Source organism: Mustelus asterias, chromosome 1 (assembly GCF_964213995.1).
Source record: "Mustelus asterias chromosome 1, sMusAst1.hap1.1, whole genome shotgun sequence".
NCBI classification, from domain to species: domain Eukaryota; kingdom Metazoa; phylum Chordata; class Chondrichthyes; order Carcharhiniformes; family Triakidae; genus Mustelus; species Mustelus asterias.
Window position 1 is genome coordinate 151132350 of NC_135801.1, and position 18393 is coordinate 151150742.

The following is an 18393-nucleotide window of genomic DNA, read 5'->3' on the forward strand; positions in this document are numbered from 1 at the left end:
TCATATTCAGGTGGAAATCCAGGGGGGAGCAGCAGGAACACTGATGGTTGGGAGGAAAATGGGCTGGAGACACCCCCACAATCGTTCACATGTACTTTGTGGAAGGATTAGTGAGTGATGGGAAAGTGCAGGGAGAGGTATTCTACTGCCTAATATTTTCTTCTTATATTTTCCACCCATTGTTTGTGAAGATCAGGGAATGAGTCCCTCAGTACAGTATGCAGCCTCTGACCTGCTTCTGTAACCATGAGGTGAACATGACGGGTCTAGTTAAGTTCTTGTGGTTGATCCCATGGTGCTAATTTTGGGGAAATAAATAATTGAATATCAGAACAAGTTGGCTGAGCCTTTTCAAGGTCAAGACCACTGTTACCTACTACAGTGAAATACATATCTAACCAATGATTGTTACCACTTGTAAGCCTAATAACCAAGCTGTGCTGTCGGTTGACTTGGATTATTTCATTGTAGGAAAATATTGTGTCAACATTGTGAATGTTGCTGAACATCGTAGAATCATCAAGAAATAGTTTCTTTCCCCTAAACTGGCGGGGTGGTGATGAGGGGAGTGGGTGATCACAGGTAACAGTGAAGGTGTTCGAGTTGCAGATGCTGTGCTGAGTAGCTTCTACAGTGATGTCCTGGGACTGACCCCCAACAAAATTGTTTGGTGACAGTGTCTGCGTTGAAGTATTAAAACTCTGACTGTTGACAGTTTGAAGGCCCTGGAATTTCAACAAACCCGATGGGTTTGTGTGGTGAACCATCGTTGGTTCCCACTAGATAGTACTGAGCCAGGGTCTGGCCAGTACTACGAGTATGTATATATGTTGCTGTTGGGGTTAGGGATGGGTTGTTCTACTTGTTGCTGTTGGGGTTAGGGTTGGGCTGTTACACCTGTATTATAGTTATTATGGTACATCCCAGTCGGGCTCCGCCTCCTGGGAGAGGTATAAAGGTCACTGCTCTGTCTGGGACCCCTCAGTCTGGGATTGTGTACTATACATGGTAGCTTCGTTGTAACAGTAAATAAAATTGATGCGCATTATCACACACGAGGCTTGAGATGCTCAAGGAAATAAAGGCTTTTATTTACTGTTACAACGAAGCTACCATGTATAGTACACAATCCCAGACTGAGGGGTCCCAGACAGAGCAGTGACCCTTATACCTCTCCCAGGAGGCGGAGCCCGACTGGGATGTACCATAATAACTATAATACAGGTGTAACAGCCCAACCCTAACCCCAACAGCAACAAGTAGAACAACCCATCCCTAACCCCAACAGCAACATATATACATACTCGTAGTACTGGCCAGACCCTGGCTCAGTACTATCTAGTGGGAACCAACGATGGTTCACCACAGTTTGTCTCCAAACAAAATTGTTTGATGACAGTGTCTGCGTTGAAGTATTAAAACTCTGACTGTTGACAGTTTTAAGGCCCTGGAATTTCAACAAACCCGAGGCTGCAACATTGAGGCCCCATCTACAAGATCATGAAGATCTACTCATTACTGAATACTTACCCTTTCTCATTTACAATTTACTATTTTGAAGGGAGTCAAGGGTTATGGGGGGCAGACAGCAAAATGCAATTGAGACATGAAGATGAGAGTTTACCCATCCCACCCGCCACGGGAATCGCAATGGCAGTTGGGCAGACCATACAAATGTTCATTGACCTCTGGCAGGATTTTGGAGCGAACGCGGTCCAAAATCCAATCCAAATGGTGGAGTAGGCATGAAGAGCTGAATGCCCTACTCCTGCTCCAAAGTCCTACGTTTCTATGTTCATCATTCATTGTTGACCAGTGTGAGCATTATTACAGATGGTTGATGCCCACACATGTGCCACATGATTAAATCAGACCAGTTCTATAAAAGTTGATGACATTTAGCAGCATCTCATTTTGCTAATGCTGGGTTTTGATCGGACTGGATAGATAGACCCTCCAGTATATTACTCCAGTACAAGGATTCCCGTGGCTTAAATGTTGAAATAAAGGATATAGAAATGATGTGCTGAAAAAGGAAGATAAAAAAATAAAAGATTTAACTAAGTACCTAGGAGATACCTAGTATGATTAATTTCCACGCATCCGAATAATATTTTAAAACTCCAAGTTTGGTACCACCTCATCACTTTTATTTTGTCTCATCTCCTTTCCACTTTACACTGCTGATGCCCTGCAGTTTGGGATAGGGCTTAACACCTTGGCTTCTCAACAAAAAAATAAATGGTGGCTGCACATTCCAGATCTAAGTTTATTTATTAGTGTCTGTAAATCTGTTAGAGTTCTTTGAGGAGGTAAGAAGGAAGTTAAATAAAGGAGAACCAGTGGATGTGGTTTATTTAGATTTCCAGAAGGCCTTTGACAAGGTGCCACATAGGAGACTCGCAGAAGTCACAGAAACCCTACAGTGCAGAAAGAGGCCATTTGGCCCATCAAGTCTGCACCGACCACAATCCCACCCAGGCCCTACCCCCATATCCCTACATATTTACCCGCTAATCCCTCTAACCTACACATCTCAGGACACTAAGGGGCAATTTTAGCATGGCCAATCAACTTAACCCGCACATCTTTGGACTGTGGGAGGAAACCGGAGCACCCGGAGGAAACCCACGCAGACACGAGGAGAATGTGCAAACTCCACACAGACAGTGACCCAAGCCGGGAATCGAACCCAGGTCCCTGGAGCTGTGAAGCAGCAGTGCTAACCACTGTGCTACCGTGCCATTAAATAAGTTAATAAGTTAAATGCTACCGTGACTGTTAAATAAGTTAAGAGCCCATGGTGTTAAGGGTAAGATCCTGGCATGGATAGAGGATTGGCTGACTGGCAGAAGGCAGAGAATAGGGATAAAGGGGTCTTTTTCAGGATGGTAGCTGGTGACTAGTGATGTGCTTCGGGTCAGTGCTGGGACCACAACTTTTCACAATATACGTTAACGATTTGGAGGAAGGAACTGAGGGCAATGTTGCTTAGTTTGCAGATGATACAAAGATATGTAGAGATTCAGGTAGCATTGAGGAAGCAGGGGGGCTGCAGAAGGACTTGGACAAGTTAGGAGAGTGGGCAAAGAAGTGGCAGATGGAATACAATGTGGAAAAGTGTGAGGTTATACACTTTGCAAGGAGGAATAGAGGCATAGGCTATTTTCTAAATGGGAAAATGATTAGGAAATCAGAGGCACAAAGGGACTTGGAAGTCCTTGTTCAAGATTCTCTTAAGGTTAACGTGCAGGTTCATTCAGCAGTTAGGAAGGCAAATGCAATGTTAGCATTCATGTCGAGAGGGCTAGAATGCAAGATCGGGGATGTACTTCTGAGGCTGTATAAGGCTCTGGTTAGACTCCATTTGGAGTTTGTGAGCAGTTTTGGGTCCTGTTTCTAAGGAAGGATGTGCTGGTCTTGGAAAGGGTCCAGAGGAGGTTCACAAGAATGATCCCTGGAATGAAGAGCTTGTCGTATGAGGAACGGTTGAGGACTCTGGGTCTGTACTCGTTGGAGTTTAGAAGGATGAGGGGGGATCTTATTGAAACTTACAGGATACTGCGAGGCCTGGATAGAGTGGACGTGGAGACGATGTTTCCACTAGTAGGAAAAACTAGAACAAGAGGGCACAACCTCAGGCTAAAGGGACGATTCTTCAAAACAGAGATGAGGAGGAATTTCTTCAGCCAGAAAGTGGTGAATCTGTAGAACTCTTTGCCGCAGAAGGCTGTGGAGGCTAGGTCATTGAATGTCTTTAAGACAGAGATAGATGGGTTCTTGATTAATGAGGGGATCAGGGGTTATGGGAAAAAGGCAGGAGATTGGGAGTGAGAAAAATATCAGCCATGATTGGATGGTAGAGCAGACTCGATGGGCTGAGTGGCCTAATTCTGCTCCTATGTCTTATGGTCTTATGGTCAAAAGTTAGATTACATTAACACTGCAATGAAGTTACTGTGAAAATCCCCTACCTCCCCTTTAAATTATGTTGAACTGAATACAGCAGAAATTGTTATATTCATTATCTTTGCAACATCGATACCCCCCCAGAAAAGGAGCAAATATTTTTCCTTTTTGACAGAAAGGGAGCAATTAGGTGTTTTACTGTGTCAAATTAATTGGCCTATAACTGTGGGATGTCTGTCGATTTGTTGAAGCTAATGTAATTGATTGTGGATATTTTTTTCATTTGCACAGGGACTCCAGTGAATCGGATTCCCATCATGGCCAAGCAGGTGCTAGATCTGTACAGTTTGTACAAGCTTGTCACTGAGAAAGGCGGCTTAGTGGAAGTCATCAATAAGAAAATCTGGCGTGAAATCACCAAAGGCCTCAACCTCCCTACCTCTATTACCAGTGCTGCTTTTACCCTCAGAACCCAGTAAGTAAAAGGAACAATGCTTGAGAGTTCATATTACATAGAACATATAGAACATAGAACAGTACAGCACAATACAGGCCCTTCAGCCCTCGATGTTGTGCCGAGCTTTGTCCGAAATTAAGGTCAAGCTATCCCACTCCCTATCATTCTGGTGTACTCCATGTGCCTATCCAATAACCACTTGAAAGTTCCTAAAGTGTCCGACTCCACTATCACAGCAGGCAGCCCATTCCACACCCCAACCACTCTCTGAGTAAAGAACCTACCTCGGACATCCCTCCTATATCTCCTACCATGAACCTTATAGTTATGACCCCTAGTAACAGCTACATCCACCCGAGGAAATAGTCTCTGAACGTCCACTCTATCTGTCCCCCTCATCACCTTATAAACCTCTATTAAGTCGCCTCTCATCCTCCTCCGCTCTAAAGTGAAAAGCACTAACTCCCTCAAGCTTTCCTCATAAGGCCTACCCTCCAAACCAGGCAGCATCCTGGTAAATCTCCTTTGCACTCTTTCCAATGCTTCCACGTCCTTCTTATAGTGAGTTGACCAGAACTGCACACAATATTCCAAATGTGGTCTCACCAAGGTCCTGTACAGTTGCAGCATAACCCCATGGCTCTTAAACTCAAACCCCCTGTTAATAAATGCTAACACACTATAGGCCTTCTTCACAGCTCTATCCACTTGAGTGGTAACCTTCAGAGATCTGTGGATATGAACCCCAAGATCTCTCTGTTCCTCCACATTCCTCAGAACCCTGCCGTTGACCCTGTAATCCGCATTCAAATTTGTCCTCCCAAAATGAATCACCTCGCACTTATCAGGGTTAAACTCCATCTGCCATTTTTCGGCCCAGCTTTGCATCCTATCAATGTCCCTTTGCAGCCTACAACAGCCTTCCACCTCATCCACTACTCCACCAATCTTGGTGTCATCAGCAAATTTACTGACCCACCCTTCAGCCCCCTCCTCCAAGTCATTGATAAAAATCACAAATAGCAGAGGACCCAGCACTGATCCCTGTGGTACACCACTGGTAACCGGTCTCCAGTCTGAAAATGTTCCATCCACCACCACCCTCTGTCTTCTATGAGATAGACAGTTACTTATCCAATCGGCCAAATTTCCCTCTATCCCACACCTCCTTACTTTCTTCATGAGCTGACGATGGGGAACCTTATCAAACGCCTTACTAAAATCCATGTATACGACATGAACTGCTCTACCTTCATCTACACACTTAGTTACCTCCTCAAAGAATTCAATCAAATTTGTGAGGCAAGACTTCCCCTTCACGAATCCGTGTTGACTATCTCAGATTAAGCTGCATCTTTCCAAATAGTCATAAATCCTATCCCCCAGGACCTTTTCGATTAACTTACCGACCACCAAAGTAAGACTAACTGGCCTATAATTGCCAGGGTCATTCCTATTTCCTTTCTTGAACAGAGGAACAACATTCGCCACTCTCCAGTCCTCTGGCACTATCCCCGTGGACAGTGAGGACCCAAAGATCAAAGCCAAAGGCTCTGCAATCTCATCCCTTGCCTCCCAAAGAATCCTAGGATATATCCCATCTGGCCCAGGGGACTTATCGACCCTCAGGTTTTTCAAAATTGCTAATATATCTTCCCTCAGAACATCTACCTCCTCCAGCCTATCAGCCTGTATCTCACACTCATCCTCAAAAACATGGCCCCTCTCCTTGGTGAACACTGAAGAAAAGTATTCATTCATCGCCTCTCCTATCTCTTCTGACTCCATGCACAAGTTCCCACTACTGTCCTTGACCGGCCCTAACCTCACCCTGGTCATTCTTTTATTTCTCACATAAGAGTAAAAAGCCTTGGGGTTTACAATCAAATCTGTTTGAGAACTATCCCTGGTAGAGGAAGTCCACCTGCAATGTGCAGTGGGGGTGATTCTTCAACCAGCTGAGTCAAGATTATGGTCCATGATTTGCTTTGCCTGCAGTTGTCCACTCATTGCATTGCCAAACTCAACTGGGCCACCAAGGGAGACAGAAAACAAAATGAGAAGATTTGGGAGGGGCAGAATCCAGAAATCAGATGCATAATTCTAGGCAGTCAATACAAAATCATTGTTGACAGATGCAGTGCGCAGATTAACTGTCTGCCTTTAGATCTGGAGGCAATGAATATAATCATTATAGAATCAGAGAATCCCTACAGGACAGAAGGAGGCCATTTGGCCTGCTAATCCCCCTGACACCAGGGTCAATTTAGCATGGCCAATCAACCTAACCCGCAAATCTTTGGAGGAATAATGAGGAAATAAAAACAAAAGAGAAGATGCAAGTTAAAAACTGAAGCTTCAAGGAATCACCAGTCCACTGCAACCATATATATATAAAACAAAAGAGAAAAGATACAGCAACAACTTATATTTATATGTTGGCCGGAATTCTCCGGCCGTTCACGCCTTGCTGCCACTGCCAGCGAGAGTGGAGAATTTGGCACTCAGCCACATCTCCATTCACAGCAGCAGGGCAGAGAATCCTGGTTGCGGGCGAGGTTGGAGAATCTGGCCTAATATCTTTAACATAATGAAATATCCCAAAGTGCTGCCACAGGAGTATTGTAACACAAAATTTGACAACGAGCCACCTAAGCAGAAATTAGGTCAGGTAGCCAAAAACTTGGTCAAAGAGGAAGATTTTAAGCAGAGTCTTAAGGGAGGAAAGTGAGATCGACAGGTGGAGAAGTAGCACAGTGGTTAGCACTGCTGCCTCATAGCGCCAGTGACCCGGGTTCATTTCCAGCCTTGGGTGACTGTCTGTGTGGAGTTTGCACATTCTCCCCGTGTCTGCATGGGTTTCCTTTGGGTGCTTTGGTTTCCTCCCACAATCCAAAATGTGCAGGTTGAGTGGAATGGCCATGTTAAATTGATCCTTAGGGAGAATTAGCACAGTAAATACACGTGGTTATAGGAATAGGGACCAGGGTAGGATTGTTGTTGGTGCAGGCTCGATGGGCTGAATCACCTCCTGCTGTACTATAGGAATTCCATGATTCTATGTTGAAAGAGGAAATTCCAAAGCTTAAAATCTTGGCAGCTGAAGGCATGGCCACCACTGGTGGAACAAATAAATGTGGGATGGTCAAGAGGCCAGAATTGGAAGAAAGCAGGTATCTGAGAGGGTTTTGGGGCTGGTGGAGATTACAGAGATAAGGAGGGGCAAGGCAATGGAGGGATTTCATAGAATCATAGAATCCCTACTGTGCAGAAGGAGGCCATTCAGTCCATCAAATATTCACCGACCACAATCCCACCCAAGTCCCATTCCCGTAGCCCCACATATTTACCCTGCTAATCATCCTGTCACTCGGGTCAATTTTGCATCGCCAATCAACCTAACCCGCACATTTTTGGACTGTGGGAGGAAACCGAAGCACCTGGAGGAAACCCACGCAGATTTGACAACAAGGGTGACGCAGCCCACATCTCACAGACCCCTAAACCTTCCAGATCGCAATACCCACCTTACAGACCTGGTAACAGGGCATGTAAGACTGGAGAATTCCGGCTATGATTTCAATTGCAAAGTCAATTTTAAATCTGTGAGCTAATTTGCCATTAATTCCATAATCCTGAATGTTCTTCAAAGCCTCACACATGGAACATTATCAAATGCTTTCTTAAAGTCAAAAGTGTATGGTCCCTTCTGGCTAATCCCTGTTTATAATTTTAGTTATCTCCCACTTAGTAGGTTGATGAACCTCTTGTTTCTGAAATCATAGTGACCATTTTTGCAGTATCCATCGGTGAATCCTCACAGATTCTTATCACATGTTTTTCAGCATTTACGTGGTGCCTCCATGATAGGAGTTTTTACACATATAGTATAGTAAGTAACATTCAGCAGGACTTCCATTATTGGAAGTGACTTCAATGGGAAGGAAGATTGGTCAGGGAGTGACCAGTCTGAGGTTGTCCATTTTATACCCTTACCAGAGTTTATAGTTCTGGCCTTCCAGCAGGAGAGGTCCATTTCACCCACAAATCCATAATATTCCCTTGGTGCTTTCTTAATACTCTTAATTTCAATTGTCAACAAGAATCTGCCTGGGCGGCACAGTGGCACAGTGATTAGCACTGTTGCCTCACAGTGCCAGGGACCTAGGTTCAATTCCCTGTCTGTGTGGAGTCTGCATGTTCTCCCCATGTCTGTGTTGGTTTCCTCTTGTTTCTTCCCACAGTCTGCAAGATGTGCTTGTTAGGTGCATACCAAATTAATGTTAGCCTATTTGTGACAATAAAATAAAAAAATTCTTTAGAGAAAGCCATTAGAATTTTTTTGTTCCACAACTGGTGCCAGTAATCCAGTCTACATACTTAAAACGATTTCTCCTGAGTTTCCTCTTGATGTATTTAATTTGCAGGTGTAAACCCTGGTGTTTAAATTCTTTACACAGCAGAAAAATGTATTTTAATCCAATTTGTCAAAACATTTTAGAACCTTATACATTTGCATTATATATCGGTCGGACAACTCTGAGAGAAAAAAATTACGTTGTTTGTAGGACAGTTTGATAATACCAAAAGAGGCCGTATAAATGTAACTCTTTATTTTCTTTATCAATGTTAAATTAACTGATCGATAATTTCCCAATTTATGTCCTGTTCCCATTTTGCATATTAGGCCTTAGTTATCTTCCATTACTTAAGTGTAGCCCTGCATTAAGCTCTGAAAAACATTGCTGACAATATCAATTATATAATCACATAAATTTCATGACTCCTCTATCCTATTTCTCACCCCTTGGACAGGGTTTTCAGGCCAGGCTCATCCCAAAACTGGAAAGTCCCGTCCAAGGTCTACGGACCTTTGCATGGTCTGCCCCCCCTGCCTGCTACAATTCCCATGGTAGCTGGGACGGGAAAATTCTTTAGTATGCCACCTGCATTTTGCTTAATTAAGAATATTTATGTGCAGCCGTTGCTGTGAAAAACCTACTGCTGTGTTGTCTCTTTCATTTAAATGATCCTTCTGTTCATAAACAAATATGAGCCCACAGCTACTGAAAAAAAATCGGACCGCCTGAAGTTGCTTTTCAGTTCAACTGTATAAGGTTAAATTCAGTCTCAATGGATCTAAAACTTGCTTCAAGGTTAATTTGATGTTTTCATCTCCCAGTGTGGCAAATTTGAAAGACTTCAATAATGTAGAGTGTGGCAGGAGTAGTAGAACAAAAGAACATAAGAACTAGAAGCAGGAGTAGGTCATTTGGCACCTTGAGCCTACTCCATCATTCAATATGCTCATGGTTCTATTGGCTCCACTTTCCAGCGTGTCCCCATAACCCTTGACCCCCGTGTAGATCAAAAACTTGCCTATCTCAGTTTTGAATATTCAGTGACCCACTGCTGTCTGGCAAAGGCAATGCCAAAGATTCATGCCTATCTGAGGGGAGAAATGTCTCCTTATCTCCATCTCACATGGGAGACCCCTTAGTTTGAAACTGTGCCCCCTATTTCAAGATTCCCTCACAAGGTTTAGTTTAAAGTTTATTTATTAGTGTCGCAAGTAGGCTGACATTAACGCTGCAATGAAGTTACTGTGTGAAACTGGGGAAGCATCCTTTCAGCATCTACCTGTTAACTCCCATCAGAATCTTATATGTTTCAATAAGATCACCTCTCATTCTTCAAAACTCCAGTGAGTATAGATCCAACATACTCAACCTTTCCTCGTAAGGCAAATCTTTCACCTGAGGAATCAGCTGCATGAACCATCTCTGAACTGATTCCAAGGCAAGTGCATCCTTCCTTAAGTAAGGAGACCAAAACCTTGTGCAGTATTCCCAGTGCTGTCTTAGCAATGCCCAATACCGTGGTAGCAAGACTTGCCCAGATTTATGTTCCATTCCCCTTTTAAGAAAGGCCAATATTCTATTTGTCTTCCTAATTACTTCCTGTGCCTCAATGCTAACCTTTTGTGATTCATACACGAGGGCACCCAGATCTTTCTGTATCACAGCATTCTGCAGCATTCTCAATTTAAATAATATTCTACTTTTCTATTCTTCCCATCAAAATGGACCTTCCCACATTGTACTCTATTTGTCAAATATTTGCCCACTCACTTAAACTATCAAGTGTGGTTTGGTAGTGCAGAACTTGATTTGCTGAAGAAAGAGAGATGTTGAAGCTTTTCATCTTGCACTCATCAGGACACAACACAAGTATACTAGTAAAAGGGGCAAATAACAATTTGTACAGTGGGAGAAGAAAGGCACCTGAAGCTACTCCAGGTTGGCTCAAGGCTGGTTGGCAAATACACTCTGATTTATAGAGGTGTTGCCATGGATAATACACTAGGTGACTGGCAGTTAACTCCTATCACTGTTTGAAATTTGAACCAGGCAGTTTGACCCTAATTGGTTCAGGCATTGCCCTGAGGAATGAGTCAGTGAATGGCTATCACTTGTTTTGTTTTGCCAAAACAGGTGCACCCATTTCCCCTCGCCCGGTCAGTCCAGATTCCTCAACTCCCCCTCACCAGGGCCAGCCAGCCTGTCCCCAGCAAGACTTCAGGATTACTTGTAAGCCCAGACTCCTGGCTCTTCAGTTTCGGGATTACCTGAAGTTACAGCAGTGGCCACCACTCTCCAGTGGTGCTGCTGGGAGAAGAGAGCTGACAGCCATTTGATTGGCTGGCAGCTCTCAGAGGTTGCACTTCCACTCCAACCCACCTCGAGCAAATTAAAAGCCCAAAATGTCTGTTAAATTTTAGAGGGCAAGCCGGACATGCGTAGGGTAGACTCACCTCTGACTTTTATGTCAGAATGGGGGAACCACCACTGCCCCCACTCCACATAAAATTCAGCCACTAGTCAGCCCACGGGTAATTGGACTTACCCACAACAGCCATTATTCATCGAAAAGCTTTCTATTCTGCATTGAAGAAAGCTGCCCTATCTCAACGATGCAAAGCTCAGTATGACTTTAATCATTCCCCACAGTAACCTTCTCTAAAGATTGTAATTGAGTCAACACATCACATTAATTTTGTAAGAAGTGTTACTTCTAATGTTAGGCTAAAGGTTTGCTGTTCGGAAAGTGCAATAGAAAGTTGAATGTAAAGTTTACTATGTTTTGTGAAGCGTTTGATCTTCCTGGTGAAAGCAAGAAATCGTTGCAGTCCCTGAATTGTCATCAAGTGTACACAGATATGAATGAGAATGAAGCAATGTGAACTATTTTTCAAAAGGTATTTGTACCTAATTATTTTTTAAATTGCCTTCCAGATATATGAAGTACCTATATCCATATGAATGTGAAAAGCGAGGCCTGAGCTCACCTGGTGAGCTACAGGCAGCTATTGATAGCAACAGACGAGAGGGCCGAAGGCAGAGTTATGGATCGACGTTGTTTAATTACTCCCCTGTGGGGACGCCAACTATCTTATCCTCTCCTAAGATACAGATGCCTACCATAGCGATATCCACTCATAATGGCAGCCACATTAGCCATGGATATTCTATAAAGAAAGGTATGCCGTTTACATTTTTACGTAATAAAACTCTGATCAAAAGGCACAATGCCACATGTTTCTATCCAGATGTTGGGTGAAATATCCCAGGCACTCAAATTATTTTGTCCACTGAATTAAACATTTTAAATGTTATTTGAAGTGGATGTGCTGTAATTTGGACCATAGACCTCACTGTCCAGGAGTTCATCTCATTGTTGAGGAGAATTCAGGAGTGAGAATGAACATAAGAACATAAGGAATAGGAGCAGGAGTAGGTCATCTAGCCCCTCAAGCCTGCTCCGCCATTCAATAAGATCATGGCTGATCTGATAGTGGGTTCAGTTCCACTTACCCGCCGGCTCCCCATAACCCTTAATTCCCTTAATGGTTAAAAATCTATCTATCTGTGACTTAAACACATTTAACAAGGTAGCCTCTACTGCTTCATTGGGCAGAGAATTCCAAAGATTCACTACCCTCTGGGAGAAGAAGTTCCTCCTCAACTCTGTTCTAAATTGACTCCCCCGTATTTTGAGGCTATGCTCCCTGGTTCTTGTTTCCATTGTAAGTGGAAATAACCTCGCTGCTTCTACCCTGTCTAGCCCCTTCATTATCTTATATGTCTCTATAAGATCTCCCCTCAACCTTCTAAACTCCAATGAGTACAGGCCCAGTCTACTCAATCTCTCCTCTAATATATCCTTTCTTAAATAAGGGGACCAAAATTGTACACAGTACTCTAGGTGCGGCCTCACCAGTACCCTGTACAGTTGTAGCATGACCTCCCTGCTTTTATACTCCATCCTTCTCGCAATAAAGGCCAACATTCCATTTGCCTTCTTGATCACCTGCTGCGCCTGCAAACTGAGTTTTTGTGATTCATGCACAAGGACCCCCAGGTCCCTCTGCACAGCAGCATGTTGTAATTTTTTACCGTTTAAATAATAGTCCATTCATACAGACTGTATGAATGTACATTCATACAGTCCTAATAAGGATCTGTACCAAAAAGATTCTTTAAAAAACCTTGAAATAATCATATGAAATAACCATTTGATCCCAGCCATATCAGTTATCGTAAGTCTTATATATTATATAATAAATGTTTATGAGGTTGTTGTGTAAGAGCACAGCAGTTTTACATCATAGTGTACTTCATTAATATCTGTCATTAATAAATGCCTTTGAAATTTGATTATCTACAACATTGAAAATAATACATATTGAGGAGGGAGTTGTAACATCATCAAAATAGATGGGTACATGAATAGGGAAGGAGTAGAGGGATACAGAGCGAGTAAGGGCAGAAGGTTCCTTCTTTAGTTTAGATAAGGCATTATGATCGGCACAGGCTTGGAGGGCCAAAGGGCCTGTTCCTGTGCTGTACGTTTCTTTCTTCTTTCTTCTTTGTTCTAAAAAGTTCAGATGATATCATAAACTGTAAAAATAGGAAGATTTTAAAAGACAAATGTCCAAAGATGTGTAGGTTTGGTGGATTGGCCATGCTGAATTGCCCCTTAATGTCCCAAAATGTGCAGGTCAGGTGGATTAGCCATGGTAAATGGTGGAATTATGGGGGTAGGGTGGAAGGAAGGGTCTTGGGCAGGATGCTGTTTTGGACAGTCAGTGCAGACGTGATGGGCCTCTTTCTGCTCTGTTGGAATTCTCTGGTTCTATCAGCCCAATGACACACAAGAACACAATAAATAGGAGTAAGAGTAGACCACTGGCCTGTCCTACCTGCTCTGACATTCAGTTCGATCATGGCTGATCTTGGGCTTCAACTCCATTTCCCACTTGCTCCCGAAAACTATCTTCAGCAGCTCCATCAATTACTTTCCTTCCAATCATAAGGTCAGAAATGCAAATGTTCGCTGATAATTGTACAATGTTCAGCACCATCCAAAACTCCTCAGAAATGAAGCAGCTCATTCACATATGCAGCAAGACTTGGACATCATTCAGGCTTGGGATAACAAGTGACAAGTAACATTTGCGCCACACAACTGCCAGGCAATAACCATCTCCAACAAGAAAGAACCCAATGAATATTCAGTGGCATTACCATTGCTGAATCCCCCACAATCAGCATCCTGGGTGTTACCATTGACCATAAACTGGACCAGTCATGTAAATACTGTGGCTACAAGAGCAGAGTAAGAAGTCTCACAACACCAGGTTAAAGTCCAACAGGTTTATTTGGTAGCAAACGCCACTAGCTTTCGGAGCGCTGCTCCTTCATCAGGTGGAGTGGGAGATCTGCTCAAAAACAGGGCATACAGAGACACAAACTCAATTTACAGAATAATGATTGGAATGCAAGTCTTTACAGCTAATCAAGTCTTTAAGGTACAGACAATGTGAGTGGAGAGAGCATTAAGCACAGGTTAAAGAGATGTGTATTGTCTCCAGACAGGACAGCTAGTGAGATTTTGCAAGTCCAGGCAACTTGTGGGGGTTACAGAAAGTGTGACATGAACCCAAGATCCCGGTTGAGGCCGTCCTCATGTGTGCGGAACTTGGCTATCAGTTTCTGCTCAGCAACTCTGCGTTGTCGTGTGTCGTGAAGGCCGCCTTGAAGAATGCTTACCCAAAGATCAGAGGCCGGATGCTTGTGACAGCTGAAGTGCTCCCCAACAGGAAGAGAACAGTCTTGCCTGGTGATTGTCGAGCGGTGTTCATTCATCCGTTGTCGTAGCGTATGCATGGTTTCCTGCAGCGTATCAGGTAGACAACATTGGCCGAGTTGCAAGAGTGTGTACTGTGTACCTGGTGGATGGTGTTCTCACGTGAGATGATGGCATCCGTGTCGATGATCCGGCATGTCTTGCAGAGGTTGCTGTGGCAGGGTTGTGTGGTGTCGTGGTCACTGTTCTCCTGAAGGCTGGGTAGTTTGCTGCGGACAATGGTCTGTTTGAGGTTGTGCGGTTGTTTGAAGGCAAGAAGTGGAGGTGTGGGGATGGCCTTGGCGAGATGTTCGTCTTCATCAATGACATGTTGAAGGCTCCGGAGGAGATGCCGTAGCTTCTCCGCTCCGGGGAAGTACTGGACGACGAAGGGTACTCTGTCCACCGTGTCCAGTGTTTGTCTTCTGAGGAGGTCGGTGCGGTTTTTTGCTGTGGCGCGTCGGAACTGTCGATCGATGAGTCGAGCGCCATATCCTGTTCTTATGAGGGCATCTTTCAGCGTCTGGAGGTGTCTGTTGCGATCCTCCTCATCCGAGCAGATCCTGTGTATACAGAGAGCTTGTCCGTAGGGGATGGCTTCTTTAACGTGTTTAGGGTGGAAGCTGGAGAAGTGGAGCATCGTGAGGTTATCCGTGGGCTTGCGGTACAGTGAGGTGCTGAGGTGACCGTCCTTAATGGAGATGCGTGTGTCCAAGAATGCAACCGATTCCGGAGAGTAGTCCATGGTGAGTCTGATGGTGGGATGGAACTTGTTGATGTCATCATATAGCTGTTTCAGTGATTGTTCACCATGAGTCCAAAGGAAGAAAATGTCATCGATGTATCTAGTGTATAGCATCGGTTGAAGGTCCTGAAGGAGCAGCACTCCGAAAGCTAGTGGCTTGTGCTACCAAATAAACCTATTGGACTTTAACCTGGTGTTGTGAGACATCTTACTGTTTTTAACCCAGTCCAACGCTGGCATCTCCACATCATGGCTCTTGAACTGCTGCAGTCCCTGAGGTGGAGGTACACCCATAATGCTGATCACCAATACTTTTTCTTTGCTGATATTAATTTCCTTAATTTCTTCACTCTTTTTAGTCCCTAACCTACTGTCTGCTTCTGGTATGAAACTCGTGTGAAGACAGATAATAAATATTTGTTCAGTGTCTGCTATTTCCTCATTGCCCATGATAATTTCTCCTGTCTCTGCTTCTAAGGAACCAACATTTACTTTAGCTACTCTCTTCCTTTTTTTATACTTTTAACAGCTCTTACAATATGTTTTTATATTACTGGCTGCGTTATTCTCATATTCTATCTCTTTTTATCAACTTTATAGTGGCCCTCTACTGGTTTCTAAACTTTCCCAATCCTCAGACTTGCTACAGTTTATTGCAACTTTATAACCTTCTTCTTTAATCTAATGCTATCCTTAACTTCCACATATAGGATTTCCTGCTGAGTTTTTGATTTTCAATGGAATGTATTTTTGTTGAAGATTTTGAATATTTCTTTAAATATTTCCCACTGCTCATTGATCTCCATACCTACTAGTCTATTCACCCAAATAATTTTGGCTTTGTTTATATTTAAGATGTTTTTAAATTCAGTCAAGGGATGTGCATATCACTGGCCAGCAGTTATTGCCCATCACTAATAGCCCTTGAGAAGGTGATGGTGAGCTGCCTTCATGGACTGCAGTCATCATTTGTCTTTATATTTCTAAATCGCCCTTCACCCGAACTCTCCTCCACCCCTCTGTTAGTTTAAAGCCCTGTCCACAATCTTGGTTAAATGAATGGCCAGGGCACTGGTCCCAACCCAGTTCAAGTGGATCCCATCCCTTGGAATAGCCCACTCTTCTCTGATCCAAGGGCCCCATTAATCAAAACCCCTTCTCCTGTACTACTCTTTGAGCCTTGTGATACATTTTCTAATCTGCTTAACCCAATGTTGGTGCATTTTTTAAATTCATTCGTGGAACATGCGCCAGCATTTATTGCCCATCACTAGTTGCCTGAGGGCAACTGAGAGTCAACCACTGTGGCTGTGGAGTCACGCATAAGTCAGACTAGGTAAGATTGACAGAGTTCCTTCCCTAAAGAACATTAGTGAACCAGATTGACAATTGACAATCGTTTCATGGTCATCAGTGGATTCTTAATCCCAGATTTCTTTTTCATTGAATTCAAATTCCACTCACTATCTGCTGTGGTGGGATTCGAACCCGGGCCCCCAGAACATTAGTTAAATTTCTGGATTAATAGTCTAACGAAAGTACCACTAGGCCATCGCCTCCCCAGACATAATTCTGGACCTTATGGCATTTTAATTTGAACTCTAACTCCTCAAATTCATCATTGCTGGTTCTGCCAATGTAATTGGTTCCTGCATGGACCATACTAACTGGATCTTCCCCCTCCCACTTCAAATTCCTCTCCAGCCATGAGGAGATGTCCTTAACTTTGGCACCCAGGCAAGCAACAAGACCTTCAGAGCTCCCAGTCATGGCTGCAGAGAATAGTATCTATCCCCCTGACTACCCCGTCACCTATCACTGCCACATTCTCTTCACTCCCCCCCCCCCCCCCCCCCCCCCCCCGCCCCCCATTTGAATGGCATCCACCCTCATGGTTCCATGGCCACTCCTCAGATCTACCTTCTCTACCACACAGGAAGCAAGCACTTGTACCTGTTAGACAAAGTCAGGGGTTGAGCCTCCTCCATTACTATGCAGTGATTCCTCATACCTGCTTATTGGAAAGAGCTGCTGGATTGTGGTTGCCATGATGGAGGGTTCCAATTGAATTCAAACACTAACCACTTCCGGCCCGTGAATGGGGGCTGCCTGTTTGTGAAGAAAAATACTTGACTCACAATCATACCCTCCTGTCCATGACCATTGACCAACTCTAAGGTTCTGCCTAACCTAAGGAGTCTGACTACCTTCTGGAACAAAGTGTACAGGTAACTGTCCCTCTCCCTGTAACGTTCACAACTCAGCATCCAGCTTAGCAGCTTTGAGCCGAAGTTGCCTAAGCTGCAGACACCTCCTGCAGATGTGGTTGTCCAGGATTGTAGCGTATTCCACAGATTCCCACATGCTGCAGTCATGACACACCACCAGCCCTGCTATTTCTGACCAACCTTTTCTTATTTAATTAGTCAATGAATTAATAATTTACACAGATAAAGCAATAGAAAGTTGCACTCGCCTAACTTGCAGACGAGGAAGAAGACTCCCTAACTATTAGAGGCAAACAAAAAGTAGAAGAAGGAGCACTTCTTGGTTCATCTGCACCAAATTCCCATTTGAACCAAATTTGTCTGCATCTCACTCCGGCATAACCTATTTTCTGTGCATCCCTTATCGTTATTCTAAATTTGAAATGTATAGTGTCAATGATTTTTCAATTCTGGGCCATTGCCGAGTCAATTGCTAAAGTTGGATTAAGAATTCCTGGGGTGTTGACCCCAACCCTGCTCAGTCACCAGCAACATCATGCCCTCCTCCCATCCCCACAATCCGTTTAAACACAAGCATGTTGTAGATGCATGCAGAAATATGCCAATAGAATGTTTTCACACTACCTTAATGATAAAGAAACTTACATCATGAAACATTGCACTTTAGTGAACTTGCTAATCTTGTCACACATAACAACCCACTCCATAGGCCTCTGTTTTATTCAGTGCCTGACTCCCTTGTGAGTTCATTATGCTGAATGATGATATCAAATAGTTCTGGGGGGGGGGGGGGGGGGGGGGGGCGGGGGGGGGGAAAGGACTTCATTAATGTGGAAGGCCAGGAAAACCTGGGATAATTCTTCTTG

The 18393-nt window shown here is 43.8% G+C and overlaps 1 protein-coding gene across 1 annotated transcript in view; it reads left to right on the plus strand.

Moving 5' to 3' along the window:
* The window catches only part of LOC144511619 (AT-rich interactive domain-containing protein 3A-like), a 468398-nt gene that overhangs the window by 438613 nt on the left and 11392 nt on the right, over positions 1-18393 (plus strand). The window contains exons 4-5 of the mRNA XM_078241915.1: positions 4201-4384; positions 11662-11906. Of these exons, the coding sequence (XP_078098041.1) occupies positions 4201-4384; positions 11662-11906 (429 nt within the window). The remainder of the gene's footprint in view (positions 1-4200; positions 4385-11661; positions 11907-18393) is intronic.